Source organism: Pagrus major, chromosome 10 (genome assembly GCF_040436345.1).
Source record: "Pagrus major chromosome 10, Pma_NU_1.0".
NCBI lineage: Eukaryota > Metazoa > Chordata > Actinopteri > Spariformes > Sparidae > Pagrus > Pagrus major.
In genome coordinates, this window is record NC_133224.1 from 4,054,329 (window position 1) to 4,073,051 (window position 18,723).

The 18,723-nt window shown below is 42.9% G+C and overlaps 1 protein-coding gene across 2 annotated transcripts in view; it reads right to left on the reverse strand.

The window, feature by feature from the left end:
• Positions 1–18,723, reverse strand: part of exoc6b (exocyst complex component 6B) — an 82,212-nt gene that overhangs the window by 27,159 nt on the left and 36,330 nt on the right. For both annotated transcript variants that reach the window (XR_012179720.1, XM_073474788.1), the window contains exons 16-19: positions 13,077–13,188; positions 12,249–12,383; positions 11,941–12,129; positions 1,297–1,438 (exon numbers count right to left, since the gene is read on the reverse strand). Coding sequence is in view for 1 of the 2 variants with exons in the window: in XM_073474788.1 (XP_073330889.1) it covers positions 1,297–1,438; positions 11,941–12,129; positions 12,249–12,383; positions 13,077–13,188 (578 nt within the window). In the remaining variant the exon portion in view is untranslated. The remainder of the gene's footprint in view (positions 1–1,296; positions 1,439–11,940; positions 12,130–12,248; positions 12,384–13,076; positions 13,189–18,723) is intronic.

Sequence of the window (18,723 nt, forward strand, 5' to 3'; positions counted from 1 at the left end):
AATTTTTCGCCTCTTTCCATCTCATCCGTCCCTCTTCTTCTCTGTACCCTCGCCCCCTCCTCCACCCGAGGCCTCCGTCTGCCCTGAATAAGTAACTCTGTAACCTCCTAACCCCTCCGCAGCACTGCACGGATGTCACGGCACATCACGTCACAAACACACACACAAACACACACCGTGCGACCGGCGCTGTGACTCTAAGAACCTTGATCATGTAAAAACTGAGCCAACGACGCCTCGCACTCTTTCATTCCTCCCCCCTCCTTTATCTGCGAGTGCTCTGTCAAAAAACAAGCCAAACTGGGGGAGGGAGGGGGAGGGATGGAGGGATGGATGAGGAGGGAGGACGAGGAAAAAGGCGGTGAGGAATCGGATGCGAAGGAGGGAGGAGGGATGGAGGGATGGAGCGATGGCGAGGGGAAAAGACGGTGGCAAGAGTGGGAAGAGGAGAGGTGAAGGAAAGAAAAGAAAAAGAGCGATAAGAGAAGAAAAAGTGAAGATTTTCAGAAGTTATAAGAGATGCTCTCCTCTCACTGTGTGACCGGTTGATCCATAGCGCCCCCTGCGCTTTCAAATGCAAACTGCACACATGGCAAGCTTATTTTAAAAGCAGCTCTTGGTGTGATGCATTTCCCAAATCCACATTGTTTAATTTGTGCCATAATTTTACATACAAATAAATATACTTAAATACAGTGTTGAAAAAAGTCATGAAAGTGAGTGAAAGCAAAGACATCCTGTTAAAATATTACTTTAGTAAAAGTGAAAGTCACCCACACAAATAGTACTTGAGTAAAAGTATCTCATAATAAATGTACTTAAGTACCAAAAGTAAAATATTACATATATTTACATTCATCAAATTCATCCGAGGCGTTCGGTTCAACCATATATTCAGCATTTTTCTGACTATAAATACTAAGTAGAGTACAAGTACAGGACAACACTTGAGTAAATGTAATTGGTTACATTGCATCAATGCTTAAATACACTTTCTGACTTTAAGTCTAAATTTTTGGATGTGACCGTAACTGTGAGTGTCTGTATGCGTGGAAAGGACTGAGATTTGGACAAAATATGAAAGGAAAGGAAAGAAAAAGTAGAAGAAAAGTAGAAAGTAAAGAAAAAGAGATTCAAAGAGCAGAAAAGGGAATAAAAGGGAGAACTGAGGGAGGAGTGAACGACAGAAATAAAGAAAAGGGTGAAGTTACAGTAAATGAAACACTGATGGGGTTGAGGAGGAGGACAAACGGAGGGGAGGACGCTGATGTAAAAAAACTACAAGTCGACACTCACTCTCGCACTCCTTGACGTCGGCGTGGATCTGGTGCAGAGCTCCCATGGAGATCTGTCTGACCTCCGGGTCGAGCAGCAGCTGCATCAGGGAGGTGGAGATGTGTTTACAGGCCGACATGCAGGCCGTCTGGGCCACTTTACCCTGAGAGAGAGGAACAGAGAGGAAGAGATGAGTGAGATCCTTTATATATTTCGTCTCTTCCTGGGAGACAAACACACACTTTTCACTTCCTGGTTCTTCTTCTTCTTTTTGTTCAAACTAGAAATGTAAAGAGCATCACTTCCTGTACAGGTTGAGTGTTTATAAGAAGAAAACCTTTCATGAATCAATGCTGTTACCTCGGTCAGAGCAACAGAGAGCAAGTTAAGTTATTTTAAAGGGACAATACACCCAAATGTTGTTGACTTTTGGACTCTTAACTCTCGTACAACATAACTAGACATTAGCACTGCACCGCATGTGGAGCTGAGCTAATCGGCTATCCCCAGGCTCCTGCTAACCAGCAACTTGCTGCTGGTTCTCTCCACCTGACGAATGCTGGTTCAGTCGGTTGGCACAAAACCAAACTGGTTGAAGCTCGCACACTGGACCGGATCGGCAAAACCTTAAACCCAACTGAACCCCTCCAACAACTCATACGAGCACGGACGAAAGAAAGGTGCACCGTCTGACGCATGCAACGCTGAAACTCAAACATTAATTGATGCACACACACACAGGGGTAATCAGAGTTCATGTGCGCTTAATCGCCATAATTTTTTATTGTATGAAAAAACACACACACACACACACACACACACAGAGAGTCAGCGTTAATATAGTGTGCTGCGTTCAGGTGCAGTCAGAATGATGAAGTAGCATAATAAGAATAAAAGCAGCGGATGAGGAAGTACATGACAACGCATTAATACAGAAACCAAAACATGTGTTTGCGCGACTGTGTGTGTGTACGAGCAGACGTGTGTGCGTGTGCAATCTGAGCGACTGGCCGCGGCCTCCATCTTGACCTCGGCGTCTGCATTCCAAGCGAATGAAGCAAAAGAGATGAAAAGGGGACGACGGGCTGAAAAAATGAGGTAAAGCTTGAAAGAAGTTCAGCTCAGAAGTGCTGCGGGGGGAAGAAACTGAAAGCACAGGGTGAAATTAAACAAATCCACCGCGAGAAAACTGTTTTGTTTTGCTCCTAATGATGAAATAACTCAATTTCACTCCCATTATTATTTCATTTCCTCGTCCTGAATTCCATTAACACAGATTTCACAACATGTTGAGATCACAAGAAAACACAACTTTCTTTCTTTCTGTCCCTCGCTACTAAAAATAAGTAAAAAGCAAAAAGGAAGCGCATGTTTTACTGCAGCGCCTGATTACACTAATTAATCCTGACGTGACTTTGATGCGTCTGGCTCACACAAACACACACACACACACACACACACACACACACGCACACGCACACGCACACGCACACACACACACACACACCTTCAAACAGCAGAGCTTTCTATTCCAGCCCTGCATATTTAAATACCTTCATTTATCACACAATGAGAGCGGACACGCCTGTTTACACCCGCCGTGTGCAAATATACACACAATCAGACAAACACGTGTATAATTGTGCGCTAAGTGTTGGTGTGAATCTGTTATAATCATATAATTGCACTGTGTGTTTACACAGCTCTAATCGCACATATGCGACTGTGTTTCTCTGTGTTACTCAGGTTGTGTACGTCGCCTTCCTCCGCACTGAATAAATGATCAACACGAGTTTCCCACGAATCTGTGCTCTGTGAGTTTGACTTGATTTAAAGCGGTTCATTGTGTTTGGGCATGAATGGCACTTTGAATTTGATTTAAACTTTAAAACTTGCTGTTTTAGGGAGGATTTCTTTATCCGTTGACCCAATCTATGCTTATTCCCGTAAGAGTTCATTTTGAGTGACTAGCTTCTAGCTTGTCGCTAAATTAACACCAGTGTGGAATAGCCAGCACAGTAAAGACAAAGGAGAAGTATTGTGACTGCAGTAGCATGTTCCCAGCCTGCTAACATAGTGACCCCTAGCTCAACTTCTACAGTAGTTAATCACGTCCAAACTTTGTTTTCATAATGACAAACAAGAAGCACGTAGATAACCCTAATCTTAACTTTAACAGAGGTTTACAGTCTGGTTTCCAGTGCAGCTGGAAAAACACCACTTCAAACAAAGATATGATGAATTAAACAAGATGTACAACGTGATTCATTTTGTAAAGATTCTGGAAAATGTTCAAATTCTGTTTCATTTTTCCTGGAAAACCAAATCCAGACAACGTACTAATAAAAATTAACTTAATCTGTCCAAATTTTGAAAACACATAACTAGGCACATTAGTTTAATCGATTGGCTTTCATCAAGAAACAATTTCATTAAGTAATTTCGCTATTTAAGTGACATACTTTAATACAATTTCCTGTGTTTGTTCCCCAGGCGGCAGTTCGACCCGCCGCGCCGCTGTAATAAACTGGTTTCCCCCTCGGAGATCCATAAAATTCATCTAATCTTATATAACAAACACGACAGCAGCAGAAAGATCCCATTGTAGCTGTGAGTGAAACGTCAGGAAAGAGTCTGGAGCAGCAGTTCATTCAAGAGGCAGCAGCGCTCACCTCAAAGGGAAATCAAATTACACACACGGAGCACACGTGCGAGCACATATGTTCCAGAAACACACACCTACGGCCGGCCGGATATCCTCCAGTACGATGCCGGCCTCACACACACACACACACACACATAGCATACAACCCCAGGGGTCAGTTATCATAGGCTGAGATTGAGCGTGAAATAGGCTAATTGTATTTACATGTCGTGAACCCGGGCTGACTGACACACACACAAACACACAGGTAGGTCCGTCTGACAGGAGTGGTGTCGTTTCAGAGTTCAATACAGACAACTGGGAACCATTAGCCTGAGGCACACTGGAGGGAGGGAGGGAGGAAGAGGAGGCAAGATAGAGAGAAGAAAGGAGAGGAAAGAAAGAAAGGAGAGGGAAGGCAAGGTTGAGGAGAGGTGAGGAAAGGAAAGTAAGGTGAAAAAGAAAGAAAGGAAAGGAAAGGAAAGGAAAGGAAAGGAAAGGAAAGGAAAGGAAAGGAAAGGAAAGGAAAGGAGGGTCAAAAAGAGAAAGAAAGGAAAGGAAAGGAATTAAAGAAAAGCAGAATAAATATAAAGAAAGGAAAATGATCGGAAAGAAAAATGACAAGGAAAGGATTTGACCAGAAAGGAAGTATGGGAGAATGAAAGGAGAAGGAAAACAAAGGAAAGGACAGAAAGAAGGGGAGTAAAGAAAGGAGAAGAAAAGGTTAGGAACAAAAATTAATTGGAAGTAAAGATGAGAAAAGAAAACAGAGGGAGGTTGGGTCAAGAAAAGGAAAAGAAAGTATAGGAAAGTGAAGAAAGGGCCAACTAGGAAAGGAAAGAAGAAAATGACAAGTGAGCAGTTGAAAGGAAAGGAAATAAAAGTAAAGGTGAGAAAAGAAAAGAAAAGAAAAGAAACTATAGAAAGGAAATAAAACCAAGCACAAGGACGATAAAGGTTAGGAAAGGACGGAGACGGATTCAAAAACAGAAGAGGTAAACATAGACGGCAGCAGAGAGCGATGGAAGGACAGGAAGAAGAGACGAGGACGATGGAGGGATGGAGCAGTGAAGTGACAGCAGATGGGAAACAAGAGGGAACAAGGGTGAAAGGAAGTGAAGGAGAGACAAAGAAAGGACACAGAATCAAGTGAAGCTTCTCCTCCATCCTCACTCCCTCTATTCCTACAACCCTCCTAACCTCCACCTCACATCCCTCCATCCCTCCTTCCAGCTAACGAGAGACGTTCATCAAAGAGCTCATTAAAAGCTACTCAGCTGCTAACGGCTGAACAAATAGACAGGAGACGAAAAGAAAGCAGGCGAGGTGGAGGGGAGAGGACGAGGACGAGGCTGGCTGGTGGAGTCGGGCGGGGATGAAGGTGAACAATCAAGAAACAGGAGTTTAAACGAGGGAAGAGGAAGGAAAAGGAGGAGTGATGACAGGAATGCAGACGGATGAGACTGACAATGAAATATGCCAATACATTTCTCTGTCTCAATGTTGAGGAGCTGAAACTGACAGTTTAGACATTAAAAGCCACATTAATCAGTATTTTTGATATTTCTATCGAATTCAATGATGACATACGATGTTAAAAGCAGTCTCTGATAGCTCCTCACAGCCTTTAAACCTTTTTTAACCCTCTTTGTTTCGTTCTTTTAGTACTTTTAGAGTATTGTTGAGGCAAAGGACGTGATGAGCTGATGAAGAAGTTGGAATGTTCTTCTTCTCAACAGCTGGTGGAGACCAAACCAGAGCTAAAAATACAAAAACAAAGAATAATGAACATATTTGGTTGAACTTAATAAATTATACCTTACAGCGTTTTTTTCCAATTTTACTTTGTTTAGTTTTCGGGTCAATCTGGCGCAGTAGAAACAGGAAGTAGACAACTGGATAATAGTAAAAGTTTGTATGGCAGAAGTCTTGCAACACAGAGCAACGTAAATGTTTATTACCTCACAATTAACAGCCTATAAACACTGAATAATCTGAAACTGCAAAGTAGAAAGTAACTAAATGTATCAAATAAATGTAGTGGAGAGGAAGTATAAGTAGCAGAAAATGGAAATACTCAAGTGAAGTACCTTAAAATTGTAACTAAGAACAGTACTTGAGTAAATTGTACTTATTCCATCGCTGGTTGTTCGAAATTTTGATCGGTCTCAATATCAGTTTTCAGTCGTCTTGATTTCTAATAATCGGTATCTGAAAAAGCCACATCAGTCGAGTTTTTTTGTTGAAAACAGCACTGTGTTGAGGCTGAAAACACTGTGACGAGAGCAGTGAGAGTAAACCACAAGTTACAGGTCTGGAAAAACAAAAAGCTAAAAGACACTAAAATGCTCTGTAGAGGAGAGAGGTACTGCAGAGGCAGGTGATGAATATCTGTGGGTTTGACCCTTTTTAACAACGTCTCCTGATCTATTGTTAGTATGTACACACAAACACGGGTATTTCTTAAAACAAAGCTGTTGTGTTGTGCTGATGTGTTTTGGCCTTCTGTACACACGTAAACAGCGTTTTCAGTGTTTATGTATTGACAGTAAAACCTGGGTTTTTCTGGCTCATCTCCTTTGTTTGACAGGCTTCTGATTGGCCAACGTGGCTTAACGGTAGAGGTTATATCACCACCTGTTGCTTTGGCGTGCCTGCGTTTTCATGTGGACAGAGTTTTGTTTTTAATACCCATGCATGTGTGGACTAGGCCTAAAAGTATTGATTAGTGCAGCCTGAAGAATTGAAACCAAGAGTTAAACAAGTCTAATGCAGCTTCCACCTGATCCTGACAAATCTTTGTTTTAATGCGGCTAACTTAATGCAACAAGACAAAAATCTGAGTGTTCGTGGTCTCATTTAAACACACTGTAATCTTAGGGTAAATTCATCCATCTGTGCACGGTTAAATACAAAACTCCAGCAGTCCTGATCAGTTAGCCGCACTCACAATCATTATTGACAACGACAAGTTATGTACAAATACTGAAAACGGGTCGAATAAACACAATGAGGGTTCAGTTCAACATATTTTGTTGGGGATGTTTCCACATCTGAAGCTTTTTAAGATCTTGTCTGAATCAAGAAATTCAAATAAAAGTCCCGTTGACTCATTTGTTAGAACAACCAGAACCTCATATGTGATTGCGTTCAGTGTAATAACAGATCGATTGTGCATCTCCACCAAAACAACGCCTCCCATTTTGGACGCAGTTTGTTTTTGAAGCACTCCCAGCTGAATTCACCTTCGGTCCAATAATGCTAGAAGCAGGCCGAGTTAGAAACACAGCAGCACGATAAGTCACTGCTTCACAACGCCATAACGCACTGATTCACAACTCCTGGAAAGGATTGGACACGGTGTATAATATGCTCCGTGTCCATCCAGAAAGCTGTCAGTCACAGGAGCAGCAAGTTAGGGCAGCCAAAAGTCAAGAGGTGGGATCACAGCGAAAAAATACGATGCTGACGTGCGACACCCCGGCTCAGCGCTGCTTCCACTACATCTGTGACAGGAAAGAATGGTGATGAGTCTGAAGGTTACGGGTCTCTTTTCTGATTCACGACTTGAAAATGAGATTCCACTCGTGTGTTTGACCGTCATGGGAGCGGATCAGGGTCGAGTCTTGTGGAACAATTTACAGATTGCTGCGTTATGGCAGGTATTTGTTCACGTCACTCAAGAAACACCACAAAAATGAAGTCTGGACTTTGGTTTCGGTGCATTTTTGGGAGTGTTTTCTCTACAAATGTAACCTTGACACACACACACACACACAAAAAAAAAAGGACCAGAGCAAGCAAGTTCACTTCAGGGAATTAAAACCACATTTAATCTGACAGACACCAGGGCTGGAAATGTGTTTTTGTGCAGTGCAACAAGTGGATTAATACAGTTTAACTCGGACTTAATTTCGATTTCCCTCCCTGGTTGGGACACATGAACACAGAATCAGGCAAACGTGCATCACTCCCCGTTTTCCATCTCACATGCTTGGTTTGGTGAACTCTCAGGTGGGGATTCAGGGTCAAAGTTGAAGGGGTTAACAAGGTCAGTCAGGGGGTTTGGTACACATCACTCCGTTACGTAACAACCCAGATACTCACCGGTAAGGTCGCGTGTTCTACGGGCGTTCCCTACGGTGAGAAACATAAACCGGGAACATTTAGCGGATGGCAGAAGAGTAAAACTCTTGTGTTATTAATGGGAGGCATGAGAAAGTTGAAGGGGAACTGAAGGACTTTAACGGCTGCATGGAAATAAAATTACTGCAAGGTCACTGGCAGCTTTTTCTACCTCTGTGTGCAAAGTATTTATTGCACAAAGGCCCTTGAGATGATGCTAATCTGGTTTTATCTGGCAATTTGTTGCGACGTGCCGAAGCACCGTGGAGAACTCGGTAAGCACACAGAGGAGCGGCGGCCGCCAAGCCTTCTCCGTGCACGGCAGACGTCTGATCAAGGAGCTTATAAGGCAGAAAATTGGAGCACGATGGTCAGAGGAGAGTCCAGAATTTCCTTTTTTGATTTTCACATGATTGTTTTCACTCCGGAGGCCCTCTTCATGCCTTCATCGTTCCATCTTTAAATTCGAGCTCAATTCGATTATGAGTATTTAGCTAACACTAAACTCTGAGTGGTCGTATTAGCTCTTGGATAAGGGCAACATTTTCCTCTCCGGTGAGAACTGAGGCGATCGGATATGTGCGTCTCTGAAGGTGTTGAAGAAATGTGAGCCTGCTCAGCTTTTTCTCAGCGCACGGCTGCTTCCAGCTTGTTACATGCAGAGCTGTTAAACAACCGCATAAGCAGAAAACACACAGACTGTAACAGGAATGTTGCTGCGTCACGGTGAGACTGACGGGTCAGTGATCTGTGCATGTTGGGTTTCAGTGTGTTTACTGGTAGTTGCATAACATCTCAGGTTTTATTTTTTTCCCAGTCATAAAAATCACTTATTCCTGTATTCTTGGTCTCTCTCCAATATCTGTCTTCCACCTCAAACCTCCTCTGACCTCAACCCCCTGTTGAGTGAGCTGGAGCCTGCACACATTTTCTTGAGTTCAACTGAAACATACTGGATTCTCCTCTTTTAACTTGTCGAGGTTTGATTTTACGAACTAGACGTAGATTTTGTCAATTTTTGACGCTGTAGTTGCAGCGGTACTAAAACCACAATGCTTAATATCGTCTTATCAGTGATGTGATGATCGTTTTGACCCTCGAGGACTGTTTTCATTTATGCAAACACCTGCAAATGTAGGTCAAGTTAGCACCGACAACCCCCAGCTCTACTTCTAAGTTCTGATATCAGTCAGAGTGAACTAAGGTCAACCGGTGTGGTCCGAACATGAATCCGATAGTGGCCGATTGGCTTGAGCGTTAACCCGTTCAGGATCCTACACGACAAGCAGAGGAGTCACCTTTCTTTAGAGAATGTAGTTGTTTCCTAAATTATAATATCAGGCTTCTCAACTGGAATAAATGACTTTGAGGGAAAATAATAGCTCAAAAATAAGAATCACTCCCAGTGACAATTGTTATTATATCGGCCTTTAAAAAGCCTCTATGGGTCGACGCTAGGGTCGGAGCGATGGACGCTCTGATGGCTGACGGTCTTCAACGAGCCCTGTACCATCATAAAACTGTGATTTTTTTATTATGATTATTATTCTTTTGGCCTTTGCATGGCTTTATTCTAACAGTACAGTTGAAGAGTGACAGGGAAGGGGATGAGAGAGAGGGTGAATGACGTGCGGCAAAACGCCACAGGTCAGATTCGAACTCTGGGCTTCAATATCATGATTTAAAAGGCTCCCCAGTTTGGTGAACTCAAGACACCTACATCAGTGGCAGCAGTGTTTCTTTTCTGCTGACCTCTGTTGGTGTGTTTCTTTCATTTGTGCAGTTGTGGTGTGTGTTTTCTTATCTTAGCTTCCTCTGTATATCTCTCTAGCTCACCTTGTTTCAAGCTTCTAAGGCTTAACGCAGCTAAGGTACAGATAAGTGGTCCAGAGACAAAGACAAAGATGTACGTCTCTGCCTTCAGAGCAACAGCAGGCAACGGCAACAATCTGTGTTGGCGTTCGCCGTTTGGTACTTTAAGGTGCTTTGTAAATCAGGTCTATTTATCCTCTGGTCTATTCAGTTTTGGTCTCTCTTTCTGTTGTTGAAAATTAATTATTGGATGTGGATTTTGAGCAGGTTATCCTCGGGTCAGTCTTGAATCAGGTCCAAGATTTTAAGAAGCAGAAGCGGCAGTACTGATACCAGCAGCAACAATAGTTTAAGTAGTCTTTTATTCTTGCATCCATCAACTCTCTTCAACAGTATCTTATTCATTTCTGTGTAACTCGACTCTTTTATACGATCACCTCTTGTTTCAGAGGGTCATACCACCCAGCTTTTCAGATCCATAGCATCTGATCTACTTAGGAGGCCCCCGCACTGTGTGGATGCGTGTGTGTGTGTGTGTGTCTTAAAGTGTGTGTGACGGGGTCATGTCCGGGGCTCGTGGGGGTGAAGGAAAAGCTTCTTAGAAGTGCTGGAAAACACTTAGCTCGACCACCTTGTGTGTGTGGCCTTGTGGCCCGGTGACCCGCTTTGACCAAATCTGCGTGTGCAGATCATCTTAAAAACTAACCCGTGTGTGGGAACACGGATTATGTGTCTTTGTGTACATTAAAACTTAAAGACAGAAATGAATAGTTGCCAAAAGGTCTAAATAGAGACTTTAAAACGCTGTTATTTCTGGGCTGCAGTAAACCGAGTTAACAACACGAGTCCAAATAATTTAGATTTCTAGATTTATTATCGATCTGGGAGTTCCCGGTTTGTTTCGAGGAAACGTTAACCTCACCATTAAAAATGATGCGGTTAGAAAAACACTTTTGGAAGCTCAGGCCTCCGTCCAGTTTGCTGCTTGATACTTTTGTAGAAAACTACAATTTCAGTCCTTTAGTCCAGCGTCAATATCAGGGTCGCCACAATATCAACACTGACCAGCATATATTGATTGCGCGCACAGGGCACAGCATTATCAACACATAGAAGTTAAGAAAGGAGATCTACACTGACTGAGGAACACTAAATATTCACCCGTACCTTTATTTATTTAAAGGAGCACTCTGTAGTTTTGGGGAAGAGATTTTAAGATCTTCATTGGCTGATTTTTTTCTGCCAAAACAAACTAAATAAACAAACTCTCTCTTTGTTTTCACGACTGAATAAACTGAACAAAAAACTTACCTTAAAGGACAACACACTTTCACACTGTTTTACTTTGTTTATATGTGGCGGACCCTGCCACCTGTCTACCTCTATTCACTATGGAAAAAAATAAAGATATATGCAAATTACCCGACCTATTATCATTACTAAGAAAAGTCATAATTACTAATTGTCTACACTCTCCACTGTTCATGGCTGTATCATCCTGACAGAGTGTATAATGTCATTACAGCCGGGCTGTGGAGTCAATAGCCTGAGCCGCTGTGTAATCTGGTGCTGCTGACCCGACCCGCTCACCCTTTAATGAGCTTAACGAGCCCCATGTTAACGATCTAACCCGTAACAAGCCGATACTCTAACGAACTAAAGCAGATTGTCCTGCCCTGTGATGTCTCACGCTTACATCCAGACAGACTGGTGCGGCAGCTTATATAACACACACACACACACACACACACACACACACACACACACACACGCATATATATATAAAGGTATGTATATGGTGAACACACGCATAGTTTACACAAACAAAACGGACAAACACACACTGGATTTTTGACAATTAGCAGCATCTGAAAGCTAACAGATATTGTTGATTTATGTTGTCTGGCTACAAATTGCAAATGGCGTTTTATTAAACCTTTTCTTATTTTATTGTTGGGTATTTCTTATCGGTTTTTACTTTAATTATTCCTTGTAAAACATTTTTTAATTCTGTTTTGAAAAGTGCTGTTAAAAATAGAGTTTTATTAGTGTGTGTGTGTGTGTGTGTGTGTGTGCGTACTAACAGGCAGGTTGGTGAACACGCTGAAGGTGCTCTTCAGAAAGGCGATCAGGTCGATCAGGTAGTCGCTGGTGTCCAGAGTCCCGCCTCCCTGCACCGCGGCCATCCAATCGTAATCAGCCAGCTGCAGGAACTGGTCGATCTTGGCGTTCAGGCTGGTGTAGATCTCCGCCTCGGCCGCGTGACGAGCGTCCTGCAAGATGCACGTTTAATGAATAATGTATCCCTGTCGTATTCATTACTTTTACTGCTGTTTATGTAACGAGAACAAAAATAGAAGATAGAAGAATAGAAGGAGTTTCTTGAGCGTACCTTAAAGGTGGAGGTCCCGTACAGCTTGGTAGCGTTTACTGTGTCAGGCGGGACGTTTGTGATGTTTGATATGAACTCCTCCAGGAAGTGGCAGCTCTGCTCCAGGTGTGTGGTGTTTATGATCACCTGCACCAGCTGGACACAAACAGAGGACACAAAAAATTAAACAGAGCTCAAACATAACACTGAATATTAAGTATCATGTCTCCTATAAATGTGATTTCTCACATTTCTCTGTTGCTTCTGGGACCCTAACCCTAATTATAGATTTTATTTATTTATTTGTTGGAAAATATATAATAAAAGCACATAAAAGTTCATTTTCTACTATAATCAATCTACCGACACTTTTATGAGCCTCCGTCGGACATTTGTTTTTAATATTCTGCTCTTCATCTTTTCAGCTTCTGACTATTAATTAAGCTTCTTTAATAAAAGAATGCAGACATGCGGAATTTTCCACAACACCCTCTCGTATCGTTACACCCTGTTCCCGTGAAAATTAATGATGTTTGGTCTCCAGGCCGATCATGGAGCATGGAAACAAACAGCACGTGGAAGTGGAAAATAAAAATCACCACTTGGTATCACAGTTAACCGTTCTGCACAGTTATTATGACAACAACAACAACAGCAGCAGCAGCAGGTTGAAAAAAAGAGGAAATGTCTGTTTTTTTGAGAGTTAATGAGCTGGAAAGGTGGAAAATGACCAATCTGAGAGAGTTGTGCAAACGGCGTTAGCTGGTTTCCTCTGAGAGAGATTATCACAAGCGTCATATTTTTACACATTGCTACACACACACACACACACACCCACACACACAGTACCTCTGCCAGCCCGACATTCTTCTTCTTAATGGCGTATTGCAGACAGTGGCTGAGGGTTCTGGTCAACAGCAGGTTTGTCGACTTGCGGATCATATCGTCTACCTCCGTGGAGCTGTGGACGGACACACACACACACACACACACACACATAAACAAAGAGAAAGACAGAGAATCAGTGACTGTGCAGAAGCGATTTATTCCACTCCTCGCCATGATCTGCTGCGTCTGAACGCCAGTACAAACAGTTTAAGTGAAATTTCTCAGCCTGCCAATCTCTCCATTTGGAAAAAATCTCTAAATGCCAGCCAGTTCAAATGAGTACATTACCATGTTATGAGCTGTCAGGATCATTAGAAGTCTAACGTTGCCTCAAATCTCCTGATAAGACCCGCAGCTTGAAAATAAATAACCTTAAGACTCAAAAGAAGTAAAAAAACTGTCCTCAAATTAATAAAATATCTAAATCAAAGACTTTTAAGACCTATTCGTCACCTGTCATGATGTAAGCCATGCAGTTTTTGATATATTCACCCACCCTCGTCCTCGGCAGACTTTAAATAGTCATAAAATTACCACCTCTGCTCGGCCAACGAGGCATAAAGAAAGCCAGCAGGCTGTTAAGTCTGAATTGAGCTCAAATTTCCTGTCAAAACAAATGTTTGATGGAGCTAATCAGAGCCACTTACAAAATCTCTGACATACTATCGGTTTTGTTATGTTTGAAATGTGGGTGATGTTTGGTGAAGAAACCCAGACAAATTTTCAACAGAGTTTCTAAAGAGGTTTTTTTTTTTTTTTTCCCCCTAGAAGCTGCACAAAAAGATGAACTGAGGCCCGGTCGAGTCCAGGCGCTGTTGACTCTGACAACACACAGACGGGAGACACATACAGAATAAAAAACAAGGTCAGGAGTACAATTTGACATGTTTAACATCAAAAAAAGTTTCACATAAATTTAGTGTAAATGATTATAAAAAAAAATACGCTGTTAATATCAGCAGGTAGGACACACTTTACAGTAGATGCAGAAGCAGACAGGTCGGCGAAGCAATGCTGCGACAAGGAAAGCCAAGTTTCTCCTCACACAAAAACTCTCAAAATCGCATGATTTGTAAAGGGAGTCTGGTGATATTGACGGCAGTAGTTCAATGGTTGGATCGGTTTCTTCCTTTTCTCTTCCTCCTCTGCCAAGACCACCTCTGAATGTGTACCGAGTAATCGGATCCCTAATGCGTCTTCAATGGTCTCTCGGACGTGTTCACACCTGTACTTAAAGCTGTCCACTTGTGATCAGATCGCTCAGGTCGGACGGTAACACCGGGTCTGAACAAAGACCCGTTTAAAAGGGTTCAAAGAGGTCGAACACACATCGATAATCAGCTGAATCGGTTTCTCTCAGCTGCGGGATGACGAAGAAGAATCTGTGTTCAAATGTGTTTTAGTGCATTAAGTGTGTTCGATTCCAGCTCCCTGTGGGTAACAAACACATTCCAACCAAATCAGTAAATTATCTGCGCCTGGAATTCAACCTACACACACATACACACACACACAGACACACAAACAGACACACACAGACACACACACCGTGTCGCCTGAGGGAGAACGAGAGCTGGAATTCCAAACTCACTCTGTTTCCAAAGAAGCGGAGGAATCCTAAAAACGTTCCGACAATTTGGAGCAGGGGGGGAAAAATTCCTGGAGCGGCAGAAGTGCCGAGTGGGCAAAAACGGTGTGTGTGTGTGTGTGTGTGTGTGTGTGTTTGGAGAGAGTGGCAAAAAGTCAATGTATGCTAGTGAACTCTAAGCACACACACACACGCAGATATATACAAATATAGCCACGCCGCAGGACTTGGATTGAATTTCATTATATTTATGCTGCCATCAGTCACAATAAATGCGCGGTGGTCGACGCTGTCAAAAGGAAGCCAAGCGCCCCTTCAGCGCAGCCGTGTTTACAGCACGGTGAGGGATGGATGGAGACATGCGGAGGTATTTCCTAAAAATACACAAAGAGAGACAACAATGACGAGAAAAAAAGACGAGTCAGCAGTGAAAACAGCGAGAGGTTAGAGCGCCGAGCCAGGAAGCCACAGGTATGTTTGTACTGCACCACCAAACACTCTCTGGACAGTGTTAAGGAGCTACAAACACACACACACACACACATACACACAATGTCTCTGAGCGAATGTGGATCGGTGACTGTGCCGAGTAGCTGTGCCCACATATAATAGAAATCAACTGTGGTCATCAATTTGCCAGCCAAGTACACTCTGACTCTATTGATGATGGACAGCTTGAGTGTAAATACTGTTTTTATGTGTGTGTGTGTCTGCTCAGTGTTTGTGAGTGTGTGTGTGTGTACGATGGCAAGCTCAAAGAGTTCCACTCATATTTTTCTCCCGCCCTCAAATGGCTCCTTAGCACGACTTTCTACGTCATTTGTCACCGAAACAGCTGCTCCGACACTAAATGTCGCTGCGGTTCAGCTAATGCGACTGACATATCATAAAACAGACAGAGTCACTTCAGTGCAGCACGAAAAGTTGGGAGTTTGTTAAGAAACATGCTTAATACTCAGATCTGAGACCGCATCAAAAAAACTCCTATATTGTCACGCAAACCTGGAAATAATCAGAAACTTTGGGGATTCAGCAGGTGAGTGAAAGTGGGTCTTTCTCAGCGTCAGATCTTAGCTAGACTAAAGGTTTCTTGGTGGGTGGTACTTTACAGAAACTCCATCAAGCAGACACGAGGCGACCGCACCGTCAGAGGGTCAATATGACAAGCTTAGTTCCCCGAGAGTTAGAAAAGCAAGAAATTGAACAATAAAGAACACAAAACTCCAATTAGCAAAATTCCCGTCAAAAGAAGGCTGTCTTGTAGTGGCCTCAGAGGACAAGGAGCAGTTTCTAAACCACGTATGAGCAGGAAAAAACAAAGGCTACATACTTGAGGTGGGCTAAGAAATTATAGAGTTTCACACTACACTGACAAGAAAGAACAGAACAATAACCATAAAATATCCATTCATATCAACCTGTTCTCGTGCACTGGAGTGATGGTAGCAGTCTCTAGATTCAGTGCCTTCAAAATAAAAGCTCAAATGTGGTAAATCGACTTTAGCCACATTCACCTATCCAGCCCGGTGATGGCTGCCATGCAAGGGGCTGCCCTGTTCACCAAGAGCGATGCAGCGCTTCATAACCAAAGCAAACGAACAAAGTTTGTGGTTCAGTATCTTGCCCCAAGGACACTTCAACACACAGCCGTAGTTGGGGATCGAACCACCAACCCTCCGATTATAGGACGGCCTGCTCTACCTCTTGAACCACAGGTGCCCTTAAATGTTTGGCCATTAGAAAGCTTTATCACTTAGCATTAACAGTAAGTGCTGCATTTACATTAACTAAAGCTCCAAGTACAGCGGCTGGATCGAAAACAGGACTCACTAAAGGTAAGATCAGTTCCTTACGAAAGTCTCTACGAAATCTACCAGGTTCTGTAAATTAGAAGACGATGACTTCGACCAATTCCTAAAAGCTGCTTTCAAACAGATGTGCTCATGCTGTATGTTTTTTATTTCTGTGATTGGTTTATCGCTGTGCCAACTGCAAAACAAAACATGACACCTGTGATTCATGTAAACTGGGAACGACATCAAACCAGCTTAAAAAGCACTTTGGCACGAGGTCCACGGTGGCTTGATCTCCACTGGTGTTTGTGATTGAGCAGCCCGGCTGGAGTTCGACAGACACAATTTGATTTTGAAATGTCCGATTGCGTTCGATTGTGTGCAAATCGTGGCCAAGAAGTGTTTTTCACTTTCATCCGCAGTTGCCTCTGTTTTCTTTCCAGTCTTTACCTCGACCAGGCTGAGCTGAGCTGCTCTTTCTCAGCAACACCCTGCTTCATATTCGCAGTTCAACACATTCACACTCGCCGTCTGCCAACGCTGAGCCGAAATTTGGGGTTGAGTTTGAGGCTCATGGGCATCTCTGTGGCGTGTTTTCACCAGTTGTTTGACCGCTTTGTTACAGGTTGATGTCGTTCCCACAAGTTTTCATGCCAACATCACCTCATCTTCTGTTTCTTCTGAAACATCGCAGAGCTGAACAGTCTTCATCACTGTTGAATAAGCCAAACCAAAACTTATCTCTTCGTATTATCTAAAGTTTTGTCTTTGCTTCTTGAGCCATGGTAGCCAAAATAACTCAGCCTACCAATCATGTTCAGATGACTCCAAGTACAAATGAATAACAGATTTCCATATACTTTGATCCCTGTTTTTCCATAATTCTGAGCTTTTCCTGTACTCTTGTTCTACCCATGGATCGAACAATGAAAATCTGGATACAGCGTTGAACATGGCGCCCCATTGCTGCTCAGTGGCACATGAAACCAATACAGCTCGACTTCCTGGATCTAAAATTACCCAGCTCTTCCGTGCTGTGGGGCACCCTGACTTGCGCCCTACAGACTTCTGCCGAGCCGGCTAACTTCCTGTTTAGCGCCCCACTAACTTGAATAGAGATAAAATGATTTGATCTTGATGTTCTTCTAGACTTTCCAAATTCTATTGGACCAAATGGATCCAATTATGTATCCACCATTTTTTAGACACTTCTTTTACGATGTAAGCTTATGGGAGAAAGTCTTTTTAGGCCCTAGTGTATCACGTCACACCGTAATTCCACAGTTTGGCCACGACAAAAGTTGGCTTCAAAGCCTTAACTTTCAGTCCAACAGACGCCATCTTCATTTTTATGACACTGCCATGGATGTATAAAAAGAAGAACGCTTAATGACTTGTACAAGGCTGGGGATCACCAAAGTCATTCGGACTCATCCTCTGGGAACCATTAAAAGTCTGTTCATATTGTTGGTCCAATCCTTTGAGTAAATGTTTAGATATTTATCAGGATAAGTGAAAAACTTTGACCCAATGGTGGCTCCACAGGAAAAGTCAAGGGATCCCCAAAGTCATTAGGATTCATCCTCTGGGAACCTCCAATGGCTTTACCAAATTTCATGGCGATCCATTGAGTCATTGTTGGGATATTTCAGTCTGGACCAAAGTAGGGAACTAATTGACCAACAGACAGACGCTGCCGTACCTACAGTCATACTAGAATGACTAAAAACATGTGGAGCGGCTACAAGACACACTTTCACAGCAACAAAACTCCACATCTGGAGGTAGAAAAGTAATACACATCATGTACACTTGAGGAAAAATGCACACACACACACACACACAGGCTTATTCTCTTTCCGCCAAATCAGACTTGTGAACAGAGGTTAAGGTCAGAGGTCAGAGGGATCAATGACCACAATCCTGCTCTACCGTCCCGTCTGCTTCCGGACTCGTGCATCTGTGTGCGTTTGAAGCGGGCAGGAAGGCGTGCCGCCGTGGTAACCAGATAGCTCGGTGTGCAGGACTGTAGAAATCAAGCCAGGTCAAATAGTGGAGTCATTACTCTGATTGAGAAGAGCGATTAGTGCTGTCTGGTCAGCGAGAGATCAGAGAGAAAGTGTCGCACAAAGAAAACATCTGTCTGGACATTTTTGTTGGTTCAGACAGATGATTTCGGAGTTGTTTAAGCGATCTAATGAATCAGACAGAAGCTGATTTTACAGCT